The sequence below is a fragment of the Scyliorhinus torazame genome, chromosome 10 (genome assembly GCF_047496885.1).
Source record: "Scyliorhinus torazame isolate Kashiwa2021f chromosome 10, sScyTor2.1, whole genome shotgun sequence".
NCBI lineage: Eukaryota > Metazoa > Chordata > Chondrichthyes > Carcharhiniformes > Scyliorhinidae > Scyliorhinus > Scyliorhinus torazame.
The window spans coordinates 192322035-192339948 of NC_092716.1; the positions used below are offsets into that span (position 1 = coordinate 192322035).

At 48.1% G+C, this 17914-nt stretch overlaps 1 protein-coding gene across 4 annotated transcripts in view; it reads left to right on the forward strand.

The window, feature by feature from the left end:
- The window catches only part of LOC140384463 (basic helix-loop-helix ARNT-like protein 1), a 74151-nt gene that overhangs the window by 44976 nt on the left and 11261 nt on the right, over positions 1–17914 (forward strand). For all 4 annotated transcript variants that reach the window (XM_072466182.1, XM_072466184.1, XM_072466183.1 and 1 more), the window contains exons 10-15: positions 6521–6670; positions 8531–8777; positions 9618–9724; positions 10243–10393; positions 10957–11045; positions 14132–14240. In XM_072466182.1, coding sequence (XP_072322283.1) covers positions 6521–6670; positions 8531–8777; positions 9618–9724; positions 10243–10393; positions 10957–11045; positions 14132–14240 — 853 coding nt within the window. The remainder of the gene's footprint in view (positions 1–6520; positions 6671–8530; positions 8778–9617; positions 9725–10242; positions 10394–10956; positions 11046–14131; positions 14241–17914) is intronic.

A 17914-nucleotide genomic window follows, 5' to 3' on the forward strand; every position in this document is an offset into this window, starting at 1 on the left:
GGATCGCCGATTAAACTGCAGATGGCTGGGTTGATGTGCTGCTAATGGTTGCAGGTATCGGTTCTGGGCCGACTTCCCCAGAGTCGAATATCCTGTTCTGTCTGCAGCTGTTCGTTTGTGTACTGTTGGCTGCTTTTCCCATCAGCCTCTTTCTATCTGCCTCTATCCTCGAATCAGAAGAGTAGCTACGATCGGGAGTCTGGTACCCGAACAGGTATCGGCTAAAGTGTCTGCAGACCAGCTAGTTCCGCTGAACAAGCGTCTGGTCTGTTGACCAGGTATCTGCAGATAGGTTGGTAACGCTGAACAAGCGGGTGGAAAAATTCTCCTGTCGGACGAACAACATTAAACAAACGTACAAACAACACAAAACATCCTGCAGGTTCCATCAGGAAGGACAACACTTCTCCCAAGCGTCTCCTTTAAATCATCATGTGGACACCTCCGTTCTCTGTTGCGAACAGGGTCGCAAAGGGGTTGGCGGCTTGGGAGTCAGACTCAAGGTCGTCACCTTCTCCCGGGTGCCAAACTCTGGAGTGGATTAGGGTGGAAAGAGCTGCTTGTTGGGGTCGCTCTCGTTGTTGCAGACGAGTCTGTAGGAGTTGTCGCGGTGCCAATGCGTAGTGTCGAGTTGGGTGGGGACACAGTCTGGGTCGTCCGTGTGGTTCGGTGGTCGGTGGTGGGATTTGTTTAGAAAAGTGATCATGAAGGGATCACTGGAGTCGAAATCGGAGTCACTGGGTGTGGGTCCGGTTGCATGGGGATAGTAGGGAGGCGTGCTGTGGCTATTGTCCAAGTCACAGTCGCTGTCTCTGCTGCTGCAGTCGGTGGGCGTTCCGGGGCGGAGTGTAGATTTTGAGGGTGGAGTCGAGGGCGAGTCCGTGACTGGGCTGGACTTAGCGGAGGTTGGTCTGGGTACGTTGGCTATGGGCGGGGTGTGGTCTGCGTCAAGCATGACGTGGTGGGCGTGGTTTGACTGTGCCCCATAAACCTTTAACTGGTTAATATGAAACCAGGCAGTCTTATCATTTGGGTATTTTATTTTGTAGACTGATGGGCTTACTTTATCCGTAATGGAGTACGGACCTGAGTATTTTGGGGACAGAAATGTGCTGGGATTGTATACAGACAACATCACTTGTTGTCCTATATCATACTCCGTTGCATGCACTGTCTTGTCAAAACAAGCCTTGCTCTGTTTCCTTTTGGTGCCCAGTTTTACAGCAGCTGCTAACTGAGCTGTTTTTACATCAGCAACTAATTGCTCCACGGCTTTCTCGTGAGTGAGGGCCATTACTTCAGGGCTGGTCAGGTCTAAACCTAACAAGTATTCTGTCCCTTTCATGGGGCGTCCGGTCATAAGGGTGTGTGGGGCGTAACCTGTGGAGGTGGAAACAGTGTTATGCAGAAACATCAGCGCAAAGGGGAGGACTGAATCCCAAGTGGTGGTGTTCTGCTGGACCATTTTTCTGAGAATAGTTTTTAGGGTCCGATTCATGCGCTCCACTATACCACTCGACTGTGGGTGGTACGCAATGTGAAATTTTTGGGTTATGCCAAATATTGTGAGGACGTTCTGCATGACCAGTCCCGTAAAGTGAGAACCTTGGTCCGATTCAATACTGCGGGGGAGTCCCCATCTTGTATATCTATCTGGGTTGTTCTGTGCGCAGATGAGGCAATTCTCAATGTAATGGGATACATTTTCCTTGAGATTTGGCCACCAACAAAGCTGTTTGAAGTGGGCTGTAGTGGGATCGATTCCCTGGTGTCCATGACCATCATGGAATAAACAAATTATCCTGCTCAGGAACTACATAAAGGGTGTCCTTTAGCACCACACTGTCATGTGTGGTTATCGTATTTCTGTAACTCTCGTGTGAGGCTGGAAACTTCCCTTTCGCAATCTCAGTGAGAGCGCTATCCTGCTTCTGGGCCTCTACTAGATCCTCGATCCTAGTCTGTGTGACCTGAACTGTACTCACTGGCGCACTCATTGGCGCGCTTTCGGGGGGCTTCCAAAAGTACCCACGACTGGATCCTTCCTTAGCCAGTGCGTCGGCTTTTACATTTCCAGGGTGGGGAGGAGCGATGGTGGCTGCGGGCTTTTATGATGCCAAAAGTCCTGTTCTTGGGTTTCTCTAGAATGTGGCGGAGTAATGGGGCTGAGGGGAGCGGTTTCCTGTCCGCGGAAACAAATCCTCTTGTTTCCCACAGGGGCAGAAATTCTGTGAGGCTGTTGCAGACATATAGGCTGTCTGAATATATGTCCGCTGGGCTGGGGAAGGAATCTGGGTGGTCTACGATGTAAGTGATGGCCGCAAGCTCTGCTGCCTGCGCGCCTAAGTGTCCGGGTAATTTTAATGCGATTTCCTCGAGGGCGCGTCCCTGCGCGTCCTCAACATAAATCCCGCAACCTGTTATGCGTTGCCCATCTAAGACTGTGGAAGATCCATCCACATATATCCTAATGGGGTCACACATGTCCGGGTGAGGGGGGCTCTGAGATGAATTTGATATTTTCCTGGGGGGTGTTCTTGCTATAAAGGGGCCTGTATTGTGGAGTGGAGAGATGATTTATTGTGGACAGACTGTTCCCAAACGCGGGACAATCTTTTAACCACCCACTTCTCGTTATGAGCCTCCTCCGAGGGATCATAACTATTGCAGGCATTCTGTCCTGCCTCTGTGGCATGGGAGATAAGGGTGCGGGTCCATTTGGCCATACTGTCTGGGGACAAATGGGCACGGTCTACGTCTCCAAAAACGGCTTCAAAGTGAATCCACAAGCGTCCTGCAAACGCTGTGGGGTGTTCAGACTTCTTCTGCCTACACTTATTTAGGCCATCTACGGGGTCACCCTGGTTATACCCGATCGCATCCAGGATCGCGGTATGCATTTCTGCAAGGGTGCCTCCTCCTACATTCTGTGGGTCGGGAAGGGCTGCTGCTGCCGATGGGTCTAAGCTTAGAACCATGAGCTTTACATGCTCTCTCTCATCCAGGCCATACATGGTCACCTTATGTTTGACGGTGGCAAAGAAATGGTGTGGGTCTGAAGCGGGGAGGAACGGTGTGATTTTTGCACACGGGTCCCGTAATTGGGTTACTGTGAGGGGGTGGAATATAGGAATTCCGCCTCGTCTGATGTGGCTGTGCGGTGGGTTGTTACAGGGATCATGGGTGCGTGAACTACCTGCTGTGTGGGGGGTGGGGGTGCTTTTCTCCTTTGGGGCACATGTTCCCTGAACATATCTCTGTGCGGTTTCCTGTAATTCTTCCCAATCAGGGCCGTCTTCCTGGTCTAAACTTTCCCCAAAGGTTTCTTGGAATCCCTTTTGGACAGAAAGCAGTGATTGCAGGTCTGCAATTTGCTTCCGGCACTTAGCATGGTCTATGGTGCTCTGCCTTTGTTCCGTGGTTGCCGCGTGAAGCGCTCTCAAGGCTGCCTTGAGATCACTACATTGCTTCTGTAGCGTCTCCACCTGCTTCTCTGTTTCTTTCTTTACCAGGACTACTCGCTGTGTGTCCTGATAAGCCTTTTCGTACTGGGATTGGAAAGTACTCCAATGCGCCAGACAAGACTGGTGACCCCGTTTGGCGTCAGCCACCTCTTCGTCCTTTGCTGCTAATTTCCTCCTTGGCTCTAAATTTTCTTTCTCCACCTCGCATACATCGACTTTACTCATACGATGCATGCCCTCTACTTCTTTGCGGAGCGTCCTGACGACCTCCTCTGTGCCTCGCAATTGTGCCAGACAGGACACAATTGCCATCGGCTTGCGCGCTTTTGCTAAGCTCTTTTTATGGATTTCACTCGTGTTCTCCCACCAAGTATGCCCTATACTTCCGGGACCTGAGTCGTCATTACTGCAGAAATCATCCCACATGGGCCATCCTTTACCCTTGAGATATTTCCGAATTTCCTCTTCCCAAATGGGACACTGTCCCACTCTACTGCTGCTGGTCGCGGCGACCGCAAATTCCTCGGATTCATGAGACATTGCATTGCCTGCATGGCCATCTCTCCCATCTGCTTGCTTCGGGTAAATTTGGAACAGGGGGCTAAGGTGGTGTCGTAGATGCGGGTACGGCTTGCGCTAATTTCCGAAAATGCAGACTTCCGACTGTTTTGGCGCAACAAAAATCTATCAGTTTTACCTTGTAGCCCTGTTAGTTACGCATGCATACACACACTTCCGAATTATGACTTCTTAATCAGAACTGCTTGAACACTTGTGGGTTTTTGTTTCCAATTGAATTCTAATTCAAAATTTCTTGGGTTCTCCTGGAGTGGTTTTCCACTTCTAGATCGGGTCCCGGCGGAATCGCCAAAATGTTGCTCTTATTAGCCTTAGTTTTATTAGCTCTAATTCTGTCACCTTTGCTCACGAGTCGCCAGGTATCTTTTTGATACCGCCACGTGGTGCAAGTTCAAGTTATGATTAATAAGGCAGCACACCGCTTAGTAAGAGTTAAATCAACGATCATTTCTTCTATACAGCAATAAATACATATACAATAATCCTACTTTCTAGACTACTACCTACCACTACAGGCCAATACTTAACTTTGGGAATGGCCCACCAGGTCAGGGAAACAAATGGTCTTTTGAATTGGTCTGAGCCTGCGGGATTCAAAGGCTGATATGGGTCGATGGCTAGGAGTCTCTATCGGGTAGCGATCGCTGGAGTCAAACTTACGGTTTCTTGTCGATGGTTCTTGCGAAGGTTGCGAGCAGGAAGAGAAGGGTCGATCTGAACTTGGCCCCTTACTCTTATAGTTCCCAGGGGCTTCCCGCCTCTCGGGGCGGACCTTGACCCTGGTTCCAAGTGATTGGACTTGGTCCCAATCACTTTGTTCGATATGCTCCAATAATGGTCCGATTCCTTGATCGGGGGGTGGTCGTACACCTTTCTTTGTCTCGGCCACTGCTGGCGCCGAGAGGTCTGGATCGGCTTTCAATTGCTAATTTGTTGCAATTGTTCCCGGGGATCGCCGATTAAACTGCAGGTGGCTGGGTTGATGTGCTGCTAATGGTTGCAGGTATCGGTCTGGGCCGACTTCCCCAGAGCCGAATAGCCTGTTCTGTCTGCAGCTGTTCGTTTGTGTCCTGTTGGCTGCTTTTCCCATCAGCCTTTTCAGTTCGACATTTTAGATCGGGGTTTGGCCAAATTAATCGGGAATCAGCCATTTTAGGTGGCTACAATATGAGGGGCATTTTCAGGATGGCAATTTGCAACCCGGAGCCTACTTCTGCTCCTTTTGTCTTATGGAGGGGAAAGCGGGAAGGGGGGGGGCGGAAGTGGCGGGAGCTGGGGGGGAGATAGCGAAAAGCCATGGGAGGGCCGGGGATTGTGGGCCGGAAAGGGAAGCAACGAGCGAAGCGGTGATTTTTTTTTTTTTTAAATGTCAGAGCATGCACTGTATCTGTGCCAGGATGAAAACTGATGAAGCACTATTCTGGTACCTTCTCTAATTTATAAATCATGCGAAAATAAAAAAGCTCTATTTGAACTAATTTTAAAATTTCAGTGAAAAATTGGTCAATCTATGAAACAGGACCCAAAGGGGGATGAGGAGACAGAGTACTGATTCATTCCAATTAGAGAGATTTCTCTTGGGTAATAGTATTTTGGGACCCAGCCTATGAATAATTTGAGATTTGATGTGCTTTGGGAGTAACAGATGATTTTGGTTCAATGGTTCCGAAAGCTCTTCCACCAGTGGAGGTTTTCCTCACCATATATCTGGATCTGTTGTAGACTCATTGATCAGGGATTAGTCAACAACTTCATTGTTGTGGATCACGGGACTATCACGATGGTGGAAGGAGATCTAATGAAACATCATCGACCTAGAATCGCAGAATTTACAGTGCAGAAGGAGGCCATTCGACCCATCGAGTCTGCAGGATCCCTTGGAAAGAGCACCCTACTTAAGCCCACACTTCCATCCTATCCCCATAACCCAGTAACCCCAGCTAACTTTTTTGGACACCAAGGGCAATTTAGCTTGGCCAATCCATCTAACGAGCACATCTTTCCTGACTTGTGGGAGGAAACCGGAGCACCCGGAGGAAACCCACGCAGACACTGGGAGAACGTGCAGATTCCCGACAGATAGTGACCCAAGCCGGGAATCGAACCTGGGACCCTGGAGCTGTGAAGCAACACTGCTAACCACTGTGCTACCGTGCCGCCCATGAAACATCAATTTTGTTGAACTCTCCACAGATGCTGCCAGACTTGCCGCGTTTTTCCAGCATTTTTGTTTTTGCTTCATCATTTCCGCGTCCGTAGTTTTATGCTTTTGTAGATGGAAGGTGAACTGGATTGTCTTTTTTGTGTGTCTCAATTCCTCTAACCCTTCTCAATTTTATTATTGTGTAAATTGGTTTTGATCATTTTTCAAACATTTGTGGGTTAATGTGAGCTGTAGATCTGTCCTTTCAGTGAATGGTTAAAGTTGCATTCATTTCTATGTTCTTTTGATGTCCTGCCTTGTTCTCTGTGGTCAGCTGGTTTGCCGGTTAAGACGGACATAACTCCAGGACCTTCCCGACTGTGTTCAGGGGCAAGACGCTCCTTCTTCTGTAGGATGAAATGTAACAGGCCGTCGGTCAAGTTAGAGGAGAAGGACTTTACATCAAACTGCTCCAAGAAGAAAGGTAAGGTAGCACATTTTGTTTAAGCTTCACTTTTCTCTCAGAAAATCAACTTGCAGGTGCAGCGATGAATTAGAAGGTAAATTGGCTTTGATGTTAATGGGAAGGAGTAGGGAAATCTTGCTGCAATTATATAGGGCTATGGTGAGACTGCAGGTGGGCTACTGTGTACTGTTTCAGTTTTCTTTACATCAGAAAGGATGTTTGGATAGTGTAGTTGAAACAGGTTGACCGTATTGGGACAGGTGATCAAAAGCTTGGTCAAAAAGGTAGATTTTCTGGAGCACCTGTAAGGAAGAGAGGACTAGGGAGACAGGAAGTTCAGGGAGGGAGATGCAGAGTTTAGGGCAATTGAAGGGACTGCCCCCATAATAAGAGAGATTAAAATTGGGAATGTGCAAGAAACCAGAACTGGAGGCACTCTGATAACTTTGACAGTTGTAGGGCTGGAGGAGGTTACAGAGATGGGGGCCAGGTGGGGAGATTTGAAGATAAGGGTGGGATACGGGCAGTTTTGGATGACCTGAAGTTTATGGAGGGTGAGACACCGACTAGGTGTTGTTGGAATAAAGTCTGAAGATAAAGGCATGAATGAAGGTTTCAGCAGCAGTTGAGCTGAGGCGGGGGGGTGGGGGGAGTTGGGCGAAGGGAGAGTTGGGCGATTGTTAGTGGTGAAAGTAGGTGGTCTTGGTGATGAAGCAAATGTGGGGAATTTTAACTAAGACCGGTTGCATGGGAACTCGCTTCCCAATGGTAACTCATTAAAGCACTTATTGTAGACCAAGAGGTTATTACTCCATTGGGGTGACATTACAGCTGACCCTGACCCTCATCTAGTGTCTACAAACGCACACAAACCAGTTGTATTACCTCCAGTGCTGTCCCAGTTGAGACTACACACATCGGCCACGACTGGATGGCTTTCATCTAATTTCATTGATTCCCAAGGGTGTTGTTGACAAGGCCAGCTTTTATTACTCATCCCCTAGTTGCCCTTAGAAAGTGGTGGTGATGGTGGTGTGCCTTCCTGATGACCCGTAGCAATTTGATACAACTGAGTATTCTGCTGGGCTGCATCAGAAATGAGCACATTGTTGTGTCTGGAGTCACCTATTGGTCCAGACCATGTAAAGATGTTGGGTTTCCTTCCTGAAAGGACGCTAGTGAACTAGTTGAGTTTTTGACAGCTTTGTGGTCACTCTCAGCAGTTTCAGTTTTGAAGTTCCATTTTTTTTTTTTCAAGACCAAATTTAAATTCCACAAGTGCCACGAGTGGGATTTGACATTGCGTGCAAAAGGACAATTCGTCCAGGCCTCTGGATTGCAAGTTCAGTAACACAACCACTGTGCTACTCTATTCATTAAAAAAATTTACTTCCTTCGAGTTATCGTGTTGAGGGCGTGGAACACGGAATATTCTTGCATGGTTTCATCCCTCCCTAGCTCTGCAACATCCCCCAAGTTCTACAACCCTCTGAGATCCCTGCGCTCCTCGAATTCTGGCCTCTTGCTCATTCCCTATTTTCACCATTCCGCTTTTGGTGTCGATACCTGAAGCTGCATAGTCCTTTTAGTTCTGGAATATCCTCCCTAAAATTCTCTGCCTCTCTCTCCTTTAAGATGCACCTGAACGCTGACCACATTGACAAAGCCTTTGGTCACTTGCCCTAATATTCCTTTTATGTAGCTCAGTGTTTTATTTACAGGACCTGTGAAGGGCCTTGTGACTTTTCATAATTACGTTTAAAGCTGCTATGTAATTGCAAGTTATTGTCGAATGTTTGCGCGCAAGCCAGGCACAATCTCAAACTGGAACAAATGCAGACTTCACATTGAGGTGTCCACCCTGCTTATGTCTTGCAGCTGACCGCAAGAGCTTCTGCACCATTCACAGCAGTGGCTACCTGAAGAGCTGGTCACCCACCAAGATGGGATTGGATGAAGACAACGAGCCTGACAACGAAGGCTGCAACCTAAGTTGCCTCGTCGCCATTGGGCGTTTGCACCCTCACATTGTCCCGCAGCCGATCAGCGGCGAGATCAGAGTAAAATCAACGGAGTACGTTTCCCGACACGCAATGGATGGGAAATTTGTGTTTGTGGACCAAAGGTGTGAAATAAGTTTTAAAACCCAACATTCAAAATTGTGAGGGTTTTCGATGGAGTAGACTAGGAGGAACTGGGGTAAGGTGGGAAGTTGGCAGGGGAAGGCGGAATTAGGCTATTGAGTTGGATGATTAGCCATGATCATAATGAATGGTGGGGCAGACTTAAAGGGCCGAATGGCCTACTCCTATTTTCCAAGTTTCTATGTTTCCAATGAAACCACTGGAATAAAATAACTAGTCTCAGTAATGGTGACCATAAAACTTTTGGATTGTGACTAAAGCCTCACTAGTTCACTAATATCTTTTAGGGAAGGAAATCTGTCGCCCTTACCTGGTCTGGCATAGATGTGACTCCAGATCTGCAGCGATGTGGTTGACTTTCATCTGCCCTCTGAAATAGCCCAGCAAAACACTCAGTTGTATTGCAAAGGTGACGAACGGGCAGTAAATGCTGACCTTGCCAGTGAACCCACACCCCGTGTTTAAATTTGAAAAGAACCTGCTTCCACTGGCAGGAGGTTTGTATCCAGAGGAGACAGATTTCCGATAATTGGCGAGATGAGAATTTTTTTTTTCACATGGCACGCTGTGATCTGGAATGCACTGACTGAAAGGGCGGTGGAAGCAGATTCCATAATAATTTTCAAAAGCAAATTGAATATGTATTTGAAAAGGAGAATGTTCAGGGTTGTGTGGGGCAAGAGCTGGGGATATGGGACCAACCAGATAAGTCTATCAACAAAACAGCAGGGTAGATGGGTGAAATAGTTCATGTTGTAGAGTTCAACGAGTATTTTGCATTTATACCCATTATACTGAGCGCCATCTTTTTCTGTTTGCAGGGCAACAGTGATTCTGGGATATTTGCCACAGGAGCTGCTTGGGACTTCGTGTTATGAATACTTCCATCAAGATGATATCATGCATCTTGCAGAATGTCACCGCCAAGGCAAGGACAACTGCTCTTTGTCAGATTTCCAATGTCATGGAATGAAGGAAGGATAGACGCGCACCTCCTCTTACATTCACCTGACCAGGCCAAATTGGGGGGCGGTGAGGGTCACCGTTTAACCTTTCATCCAAAAAAACGGCACCTCCGACAATGCAGTATTCCCTCAGTACTGCAATGGGATTGCAGGCCTAAAATGTTTGTGTTCGAGTGGAATTTGAACCCACAACCTCCTGACTTGGGCAAGAGTGCTACCCACTGAGCCATGGTTGATGTAAAGCGGCCTTCATTATCCCAAGAGACTGGGAAGTTCTGTTGCTAGTGGCAATAAATAAACAACATTGAAAATGAATGGGAGTGCTCCTCTGCTTAATAAGGTGGGACAGTACAGGTGCATATAATACTTATTCGTTGATGAGTGGTGGAGCGACGTAACAGCTTTGAGAGCCTAATTTTGAATCTTCGAATGTGTTAAAAAATTCACCTCATCGATTTGTTTGTGCCTTGTTTATTTACAGTATTACAGAGTAGGGACAAGATCACCACCAGTTGCTACAAGTTCAGAATAAAGGATGGTTCTTTCATCACATTGCGCAGCTACTGGTTCAGTTTCCTCAACCCGTGGACCAAGGAAGTTGAATATCTAGTTTCCACAAACACTGTTGTCTTGTAAGTTGCTTTTTGTGGCTGTTTTCAGTGGTGGAAGATTGGAGGGAGTGGTGGAGTTTGGGTGAATGGTGGGAGGGTGGAACAATACTTCCTGAATCCTTTACCGATCTATGGCATCTGGTCACTGGCCCACTCACCCAGAGGAGATGATTTTTCTGTATCTCCTCTATCGGAATACTCATCACCTTGACCACCTCTGTGAGGTCACCTCTTACCCTTCCCTGTTCCAAGGGGAACAGCTCTAACTTTTTCCAATCTCTCCACAAACCTTCTCATCCCTGGTAAATCACCACTCGCCCCTTTCTAAGGCCTTAATGTCTGATCCTGATGTGTGGTGTCCAGAATTGTCCATTATCAATCTCGCTGAGATTTAACTGGTGATTTGTAAAGTTCTAGCATGGTTTCCTTGGTTTTTGTGTTTGATGACTCTATTTATGAACCCAAATAACCCATATGCTTGGTTGAACCACTTAATAAAGTTGCCCTGCCCCCTTTCAATGATGCCACTTTCAGTCTGCTCTAAGGGAATTGACTGACTGTCGACTGCTGTCTTATAATTTCAGTGCCAGTTCTGTGGACCGAGGAGATACAGCCACTCTGCCTCTCGCAGGTTCCCCTCCGAACATGGATAATGTGTTACCAACTGGAGATGGTATGCAATGGGTTTTAATTTTTCGTTTTAATCAACGTGTAGAGATTTTGCTTTACTCCTAGAAGGGGTTTTGCAGCTAATTCCTGTTTTCCCCCAGATGTTGCCTCACCTGCTGGGTCTGTTTTTTCTTAGCAACAGGAGGAAGCTATCGAGCCCCACGAGCCTGTTCCCACCATTCAGGGAGTTCATGGCTGACTTGCAACTGTGAACGATTTAGGTTATTCCGGACCTGATAATACTTTATTAATAACCTATGCTCTAGGTTAGTCCACCAAAAGAGGGAAATCCGTTTGTCTGCTAAGATTCAAATAGATCTCACGAAGGGAGAATGCTTTTTCGGGTTAAACAGGATTTCAGTTACTTTTTATGGGAAAAGCTCCGATACGTCACTCATAACTAAATCGTTACCTCTGTCGACGTGGGTCCTAGTCATTTAAGACTTCCTAAATGAGTGTCTAGGATTTTAAACTTTGAGAGTAAGTCTACACAGTATAATTTTAATCAAAGTATTTTTATTGTAAAATACTCCCAGTAGATGCATACAGAATTGCAGAGTTAAAAATATAAATTGATTAACAGTCTTTAGTTATTTGATAATATAAAAATCCGTTAACAGTCCTTTGTTATCTGTTAATAATATAAAATCCGTTAACAGTCCTTTGTTATCTGCGAACTCATTAACTTCTCTTAAGAGAATGTGATATCTAAAACATGGAAAATCCTAAAGTGTCTCCTATCAATTTCTAATACATTTCTAAGAAGCTTAACAGAAACATACTTACAAAACCATGATGGTCTTTGTTTGACGAGGCAAGCTTGAAGAACAGAGCTTTGACCCACACTCTCACAGGGGAGTGAGAAGGTACCCCTCTGCCAAAATGCCCCTCTTTTTATACATAAAATCTTCTTATCGGTCAAGGGCTGTCTCTGTTGTCTTATCACTTATTGTTGGTTAATTGCCTATAGCCAAATGGCTAATTTGTTGTATCATCATCAATATATGTTTTAATGATCTTGGTATCTGTGTGAATGTCAGGTGTCTTAAGATATATTGGCAATGAGGGACTCGTATAGAGATCTGTCTCTTTTCAGTGTTGCCATGTTTCTTAGATATATAGATTGTCAAATAGACACTTCTTTGAGGGTGTTATTCTAAATGTCAAGAGTTATATAGTTAAGGAAGGATTTGTGTATTATTTATCTGAAGAATTTCCTATCCTCATGGTTTGAATAATTATAGATGCAGGGGAGTGATCTAAAGAATTTACGGTGTGTCAAAGCAAGGTTTTCCTTATCCTGTATTTGTTTGGAATGTATTAATGATCCTTGAAGTCAGCTAAGAGTTTCTCCCATCAAATGGTGACTTCTGGATGACCTTTAGCTGAAGTGATTTTATTCCACTTTGAATTAAAATACTGGTTGTATTAATTTCTGTTGCCTTATTTCAAACCAAATTCTGCGGCAAACGTGATATTCATCACACAACCTAACTGCCTTTGTCTCCTGACCTTTAATACCTGTGGCTGATGGAAAAATCTATCACTCTCCGATTTAAAATTAACAATTGATCTAGCATCAGAACTGTTCTGATGGAACGTACAGATCTGAAAGGTTAACTCTTATTTTTCTCACTGTGCAGATGTGCTGAGTGTTTCCGGTATTTACTCTTGTTATTTTACATTTCCAGCATCTGTGATATTTTGCGTTTGTAGTGTTCTTTGTTTCTAGTTAGTCTGCTTTAATCACCTGGAACAATTGGACAAGGGAAGGAAGCTACTTTTGGGCTGGTTCACCTCATCCAGTCTTTCATGTAGTGAACAAAATTTGTTATGAGCCATCCTTTGAATGAAGGATGGATTCCAACGCAAAGAAGCAATTTTCAGCAAAATTCTGCTTTGTGTGTGAATACAATAGGGGCAGGAGTAAAAGAATGAGGCTCCTCGAGCCTGCTCTGCCATTCAGTACGATCACGGCTGACATTGCCCCTCAACTTCTCTTTCCCGGCTGCTCCCTTGATTCCTGGAGAAACTAAAGAAACCCGTCTGTCTCAGTCTTAAATATACTTCCACAGCTCCCTGGGGTAGAGAATTCCAAAGATTCACAACCTTCTGAATGAAGAAACCTTTCCTCCTCGTAGTCCATGATTGGCCCCTCATCCTGACGCTATGCCCCTGAAACAACCTCTCCGTGTCTACCCTGTGACACACCCCGTCAGAATCCTGTATGTTTAAGTGAAATCCCTTCTCATTCTTCCAAACTCCAGAGAGTATTGGCCCAATTTACTCAGGCTCGCATCATGGGCTAGCCCCCTCATTCCCAGGTAGCAACATAGTGAACGTTCTCTGCCTTCAATGTAAATAAACCTATCCTTGGATCTGGAGACCAAAACTGAACACAATATTCCAGGTGTAATCTCACCAAAGCCCGAAACAATTGTACTTCAATCCCCTTGCAATAAAGGTCAACATATTTTCCGAATTCCTTGCTGAACTTTGTGTTCCTTGAAATTTAATAGTAACTTACAGCATGGAAGGAGGTCATTCAGCCCATCATGCGTGCACTCGCTCTTTGAATTTGCATGCTCAGCTCCTGCCACCCGGTGCCTCAGCTGGCAGATGGAGAGAGCATCTGAACCAATCTGGGCCGGGAGGTCCCGGTGTTCACCCTGGCTTGTGCTGGGTAAATCTTGATGATCATTCACCAGATTCCGGAAGTCTTTCCGGAGTTGGCCGCACTACCCTGTTGTGGGGAGGGTATTTCTGCTCTTCAATTCCCCAGCGGTTTGAGAATGCTGATTTGGTGCTGTGAAAATCTGCCTAAAGGGTGGGCAGTAAGACCACACCGGACCATCCCCACCTTCTGGCTGGCTTTTCATCATCCCGCCACCATCAGATTGGGGCCACCTAAAGCTCTGCTGCCCAGGCCCAAACCTGCACAAAGTCCCATTCCCCTCTCAGTCCTGTGCTCGCTGACCTACATTGGCTCCCGGTCCAGTAACCCTTCGATTACTAGTCCACTAACATAATCACTGTGCTAACTGTACCACAGACACTTTTGAACTCTTGTCCTTCTCTCGCACTGTCTAGCCAGTTCAAAGCGTGCACTCACCACTGTTCCTGGCATTCCTGGAGGGACTCGTGCCGGAGCTGGAAAGATTGGCCGGATGATTGCTGAGGAAGTTATGGAACTACAAAGGTAAATTGTTGCACAATTCGCTGCTCTGTGCCTTTTCAAAGCATCTAGCTCATTGCTTCACTCATCAGAAAGTGGAACTGTGATTTGCAAAATATTTGCAGATTTCAAAACATTGACCCCCCTCCCCCCCCCTCCTCTGTGTTTGTTCAGCATCGCACCAATTTCACACACTAACGCAGAGCCATGGCTCAATGAGTAATGCTCCTGTGTCAGAAGGTTTTAGGTTCAAGTCCCACTTGAGAAACCTGAGCACAAAAACCAGGCTGATTGCCCTCGGGGCATTACTGAGGGTGTGCTGAACTGTCAGAGGTGCCGGGTCTGTCTTTGATCTGAGATGTTAAATGAGATCCTGTTGCGTACTGCGGTGGATGTGAAAGATTCCATCACACTATTTTTAAGATCAGCAGATACATACATGGCAAGATGGTATATTTACATAGCTTTATACACTGGCTCTCTCCCGCACGTGCCAGTTTCCCCCACCCTTCATGTTATCTCTTGCTCATCGCAACTCGAACTTCTCCTCCAGTGCCCCTAGGCTCGCAAACGTCCCGTCAATGAACAGGTCCCCCATTCTTCTAATCCCCGCCCGATGCCAGCTCTGGAACCCCCCGTCCATCTTCCCCGGGACAAACCGGTGGTTACCCCTGATCGGGGACCACACCGAGGCTCCCACTGCACCCCTGTGCCGTCTCCACTGGCCCCAGATCCTTAACGTTGCCGCCACCACCGGGCTCGTGGTATACTTTGTCGGCGAGAGCGGCAGCGGTGCCATCACCAACGCCCCCAGGCTCGTTCCTTTACAGGACGCCATCTCCATCCTCTTCCATGCCGCCCCCTCTCCCTCCATAACCCACTTGCGGATCATCCCCACATTTGCTGCCCGGTAGTAGCTCCCTAGGTTTGGTAGTGCCAACCCTCCTCGGTCCCTGCTGCGTTCCTGGAACCCTCTCCTTACTCTCGGGGTCTTATTTGCCCACACAACCCCATAATACTCCTACCTACTCTCTTAAAAAAAGCCCTTGGTGATCACGATGGGAAGGCACTGAAACACAAACAGAAACCTCGGAAGGTCCACCATTTTGACCGACTGCACTCTACCCGCCAGCGAGAGCGGTAACATGTCCCATCTTTTGAAGTCCTCCTCCATTTGCTCCACCAACCTCGTCAGATTCAGTTTATGTAGGGCCCCCCAACTCCTGGCTATCTGGATCCCCAGATACCAAAAACTCCCCGCCGCCCTCCTCAGCGGTAGGTCCCCATCCCTCTTTCTTGGTCCCCTGCCTGTAATACAAAGAGCTCACTCTTCCCTACATTGAGCTTATAGCCCGAAAACTCCCCAAACTCCCTTAAAGTCTGCATGACCTCCACTATCCCCTCCATTGGATCCGCCACGTACAACAACAGGTCATCCGCATATAGCGACACCCGATGCTCTTCTCCCCCTCGGACCACCCCCCTCCATTTATTAGACTCCCTCAATGACATGGCCAAGGGTTCGATCGCCAATGCAAACAACAGGGGGGACAGGGGGCACCCCTGCCAAGTTCCTCGGTACAGCCGAAAGTACTCGACCTCCGCCGGTTCGTCACTACACTCGCCACCGGGGCTCTGTAAAGGAGCTTAACCCAACTGATAAACCCTCCCCCGAACCCAAACCTACGCAGCACCTCCCAGAGGTACTCCCACTCTACTCGGTCAAAGGCCTTTTCCGCGTCCATAGCTGCCACTATCTCCGCCTCTCCCTCCTCCGCTGGCATCATTATCACGTTTAAGAGCCGCCGCACATTAGTGTTTAATTGCCTGTCCTTTACGAATCCCATCTGGTCCTCATGGATCACCCCCGGGACACAGTCCTCAATCCTCGTGGCCAGCACTTTTGCCAACAACTTAGCATCCACATTGAGGAGCGAGATCGGCCTGTACGATCCACATTGCAGTGGGTCCTTGTCCCGCTTTAGGATCAAAGAAATTGTCGCTTCCGACATTGTCGGAGGCAGGGTCCCCTCCTCTCTTGCCTCGTTAAAGATCCTTGCTAGTAGCGGGGCCAACAGGTCTATGTACTTTCTGTAGAACTCCACCGGGAACCCGTCTGGCCCCAGGGCCTTCCCCGCCTGCATACTCCCCAAACTCTTACTCAGCTCCTCCAACCCAATTGGTGCCCCCAAACCAGCCACCTCTTGCTCCTCCACCCTCGGGAACCTCAGTTGGTCTAGGAATCGTCTCATCCCCTCTTCCCCCGCTGGGGGCTGGGATCTGTACAGCTCTTCATAGAAGGCCTTGAGTACCTCGTTTATTTTCGTCGCACTCCGAACCGTGGCTCCCCTTCCATCTTTGATTCCCCCTATTTCCCTCGCTGCCATCCTCTTACGGAGCTGGTGTGCCAGCATCCGACTAGCCCTTTCCCCATACTCGTAGGTCGCCCCCTGCGCCTTCCCTGTGGTCAACAGGTCAAACTCCGTCTGGAGCCGTCGTCTTTCCCCAAGTAATCTTTCCTCCGGGGCCTCTGCGTATCTCCTGTCCACTCTCAAAATCTCCCCCACTAACCTCTCCCTTTCCATGCCCTCTGTCTTCTCCCTATGAGCCCTGATGGACATTAGCTCTCCCCTGATCACCGCCTTCAACGCCTCCCATACCACCCCCACCCGCACCTCCCCGTTGTCATTGGCCTCTAAGTACCTTTTGATACCCCCCCTCACCTTCCCACACACCACCTCATCTGCCAGCAGTCCCACATCCAGCCGCCACAGCGGACGTTGGTCCCTCCTCTCCCAGCCCCATTTCCACCCAGTGCGGGCATGATCCGAAACGGCTATGGCCAAATACTCCGTCCCCTCCACCCTCGGGATGAGCACCCTGCCCAGAACAAAAAAAATCTATCCGGGAGTAGGCTTTGTGCACGTGGGAGAAGAAAGAAAATTCCCTGGCCTGCGGTATTGCAAACCTCCATGGGTCCACTCCCCCCATCTGATCCATAAACCCCCTAAGCACCTTGACCACCGCCGGCCTCTTTCCAGTCCTTGATCTGGAGCGGTCCAGTGCTGGGTCCAGCACTGTATTGAAGTCCCCTCCCCCCATTATCAGGCCTCCTACCTCCAGGTCCGGAATGCGCCCCAACATGCGCTTCATGAATCCAGCATCATCCCAGTTCGGGGCGTATACATTTACCAACACCACCCACGTCCCTTGCAACCTACCACTCACCATAACATATCTCCCTCCATTATCCACTACGATAGTCTTGGCCTCGAATGACACATGCTTTCCCACCAATATTGCCACCCCTCTATTCTTTGCATCCAGTCCAGAGTGGAATACCTGTCTTACCCATCCCTTTCTTAACCTGACCTGGTCCGCCACCTTCAGGTGTGTCTCTTGGAGCATAGCCACATCTGCCTTCAGTCCCTTCAAGTGCGCGAATTCTGGGCCAGTCCCGTGTCCGCGTCTCCCTCACCCTCCAGTCCCCCAGGGGACCCCCGTCCCGACCACCTCTTCTGTGTCCCATTCCCTTTCGGCCAGTGCAGCAGCAACCCTTTTTCTCCCCGCCCCCCCCATCCCTCCCGCTAGACCCCTGTCTAGCTTTTTTGCTCCCCCCATATCACTCCCATAAGTCAGCTGACACCTGCTGACCCCGGCTTCCCCCGCCATCCCTTTGACCTCCCCGTGTGGGAGTC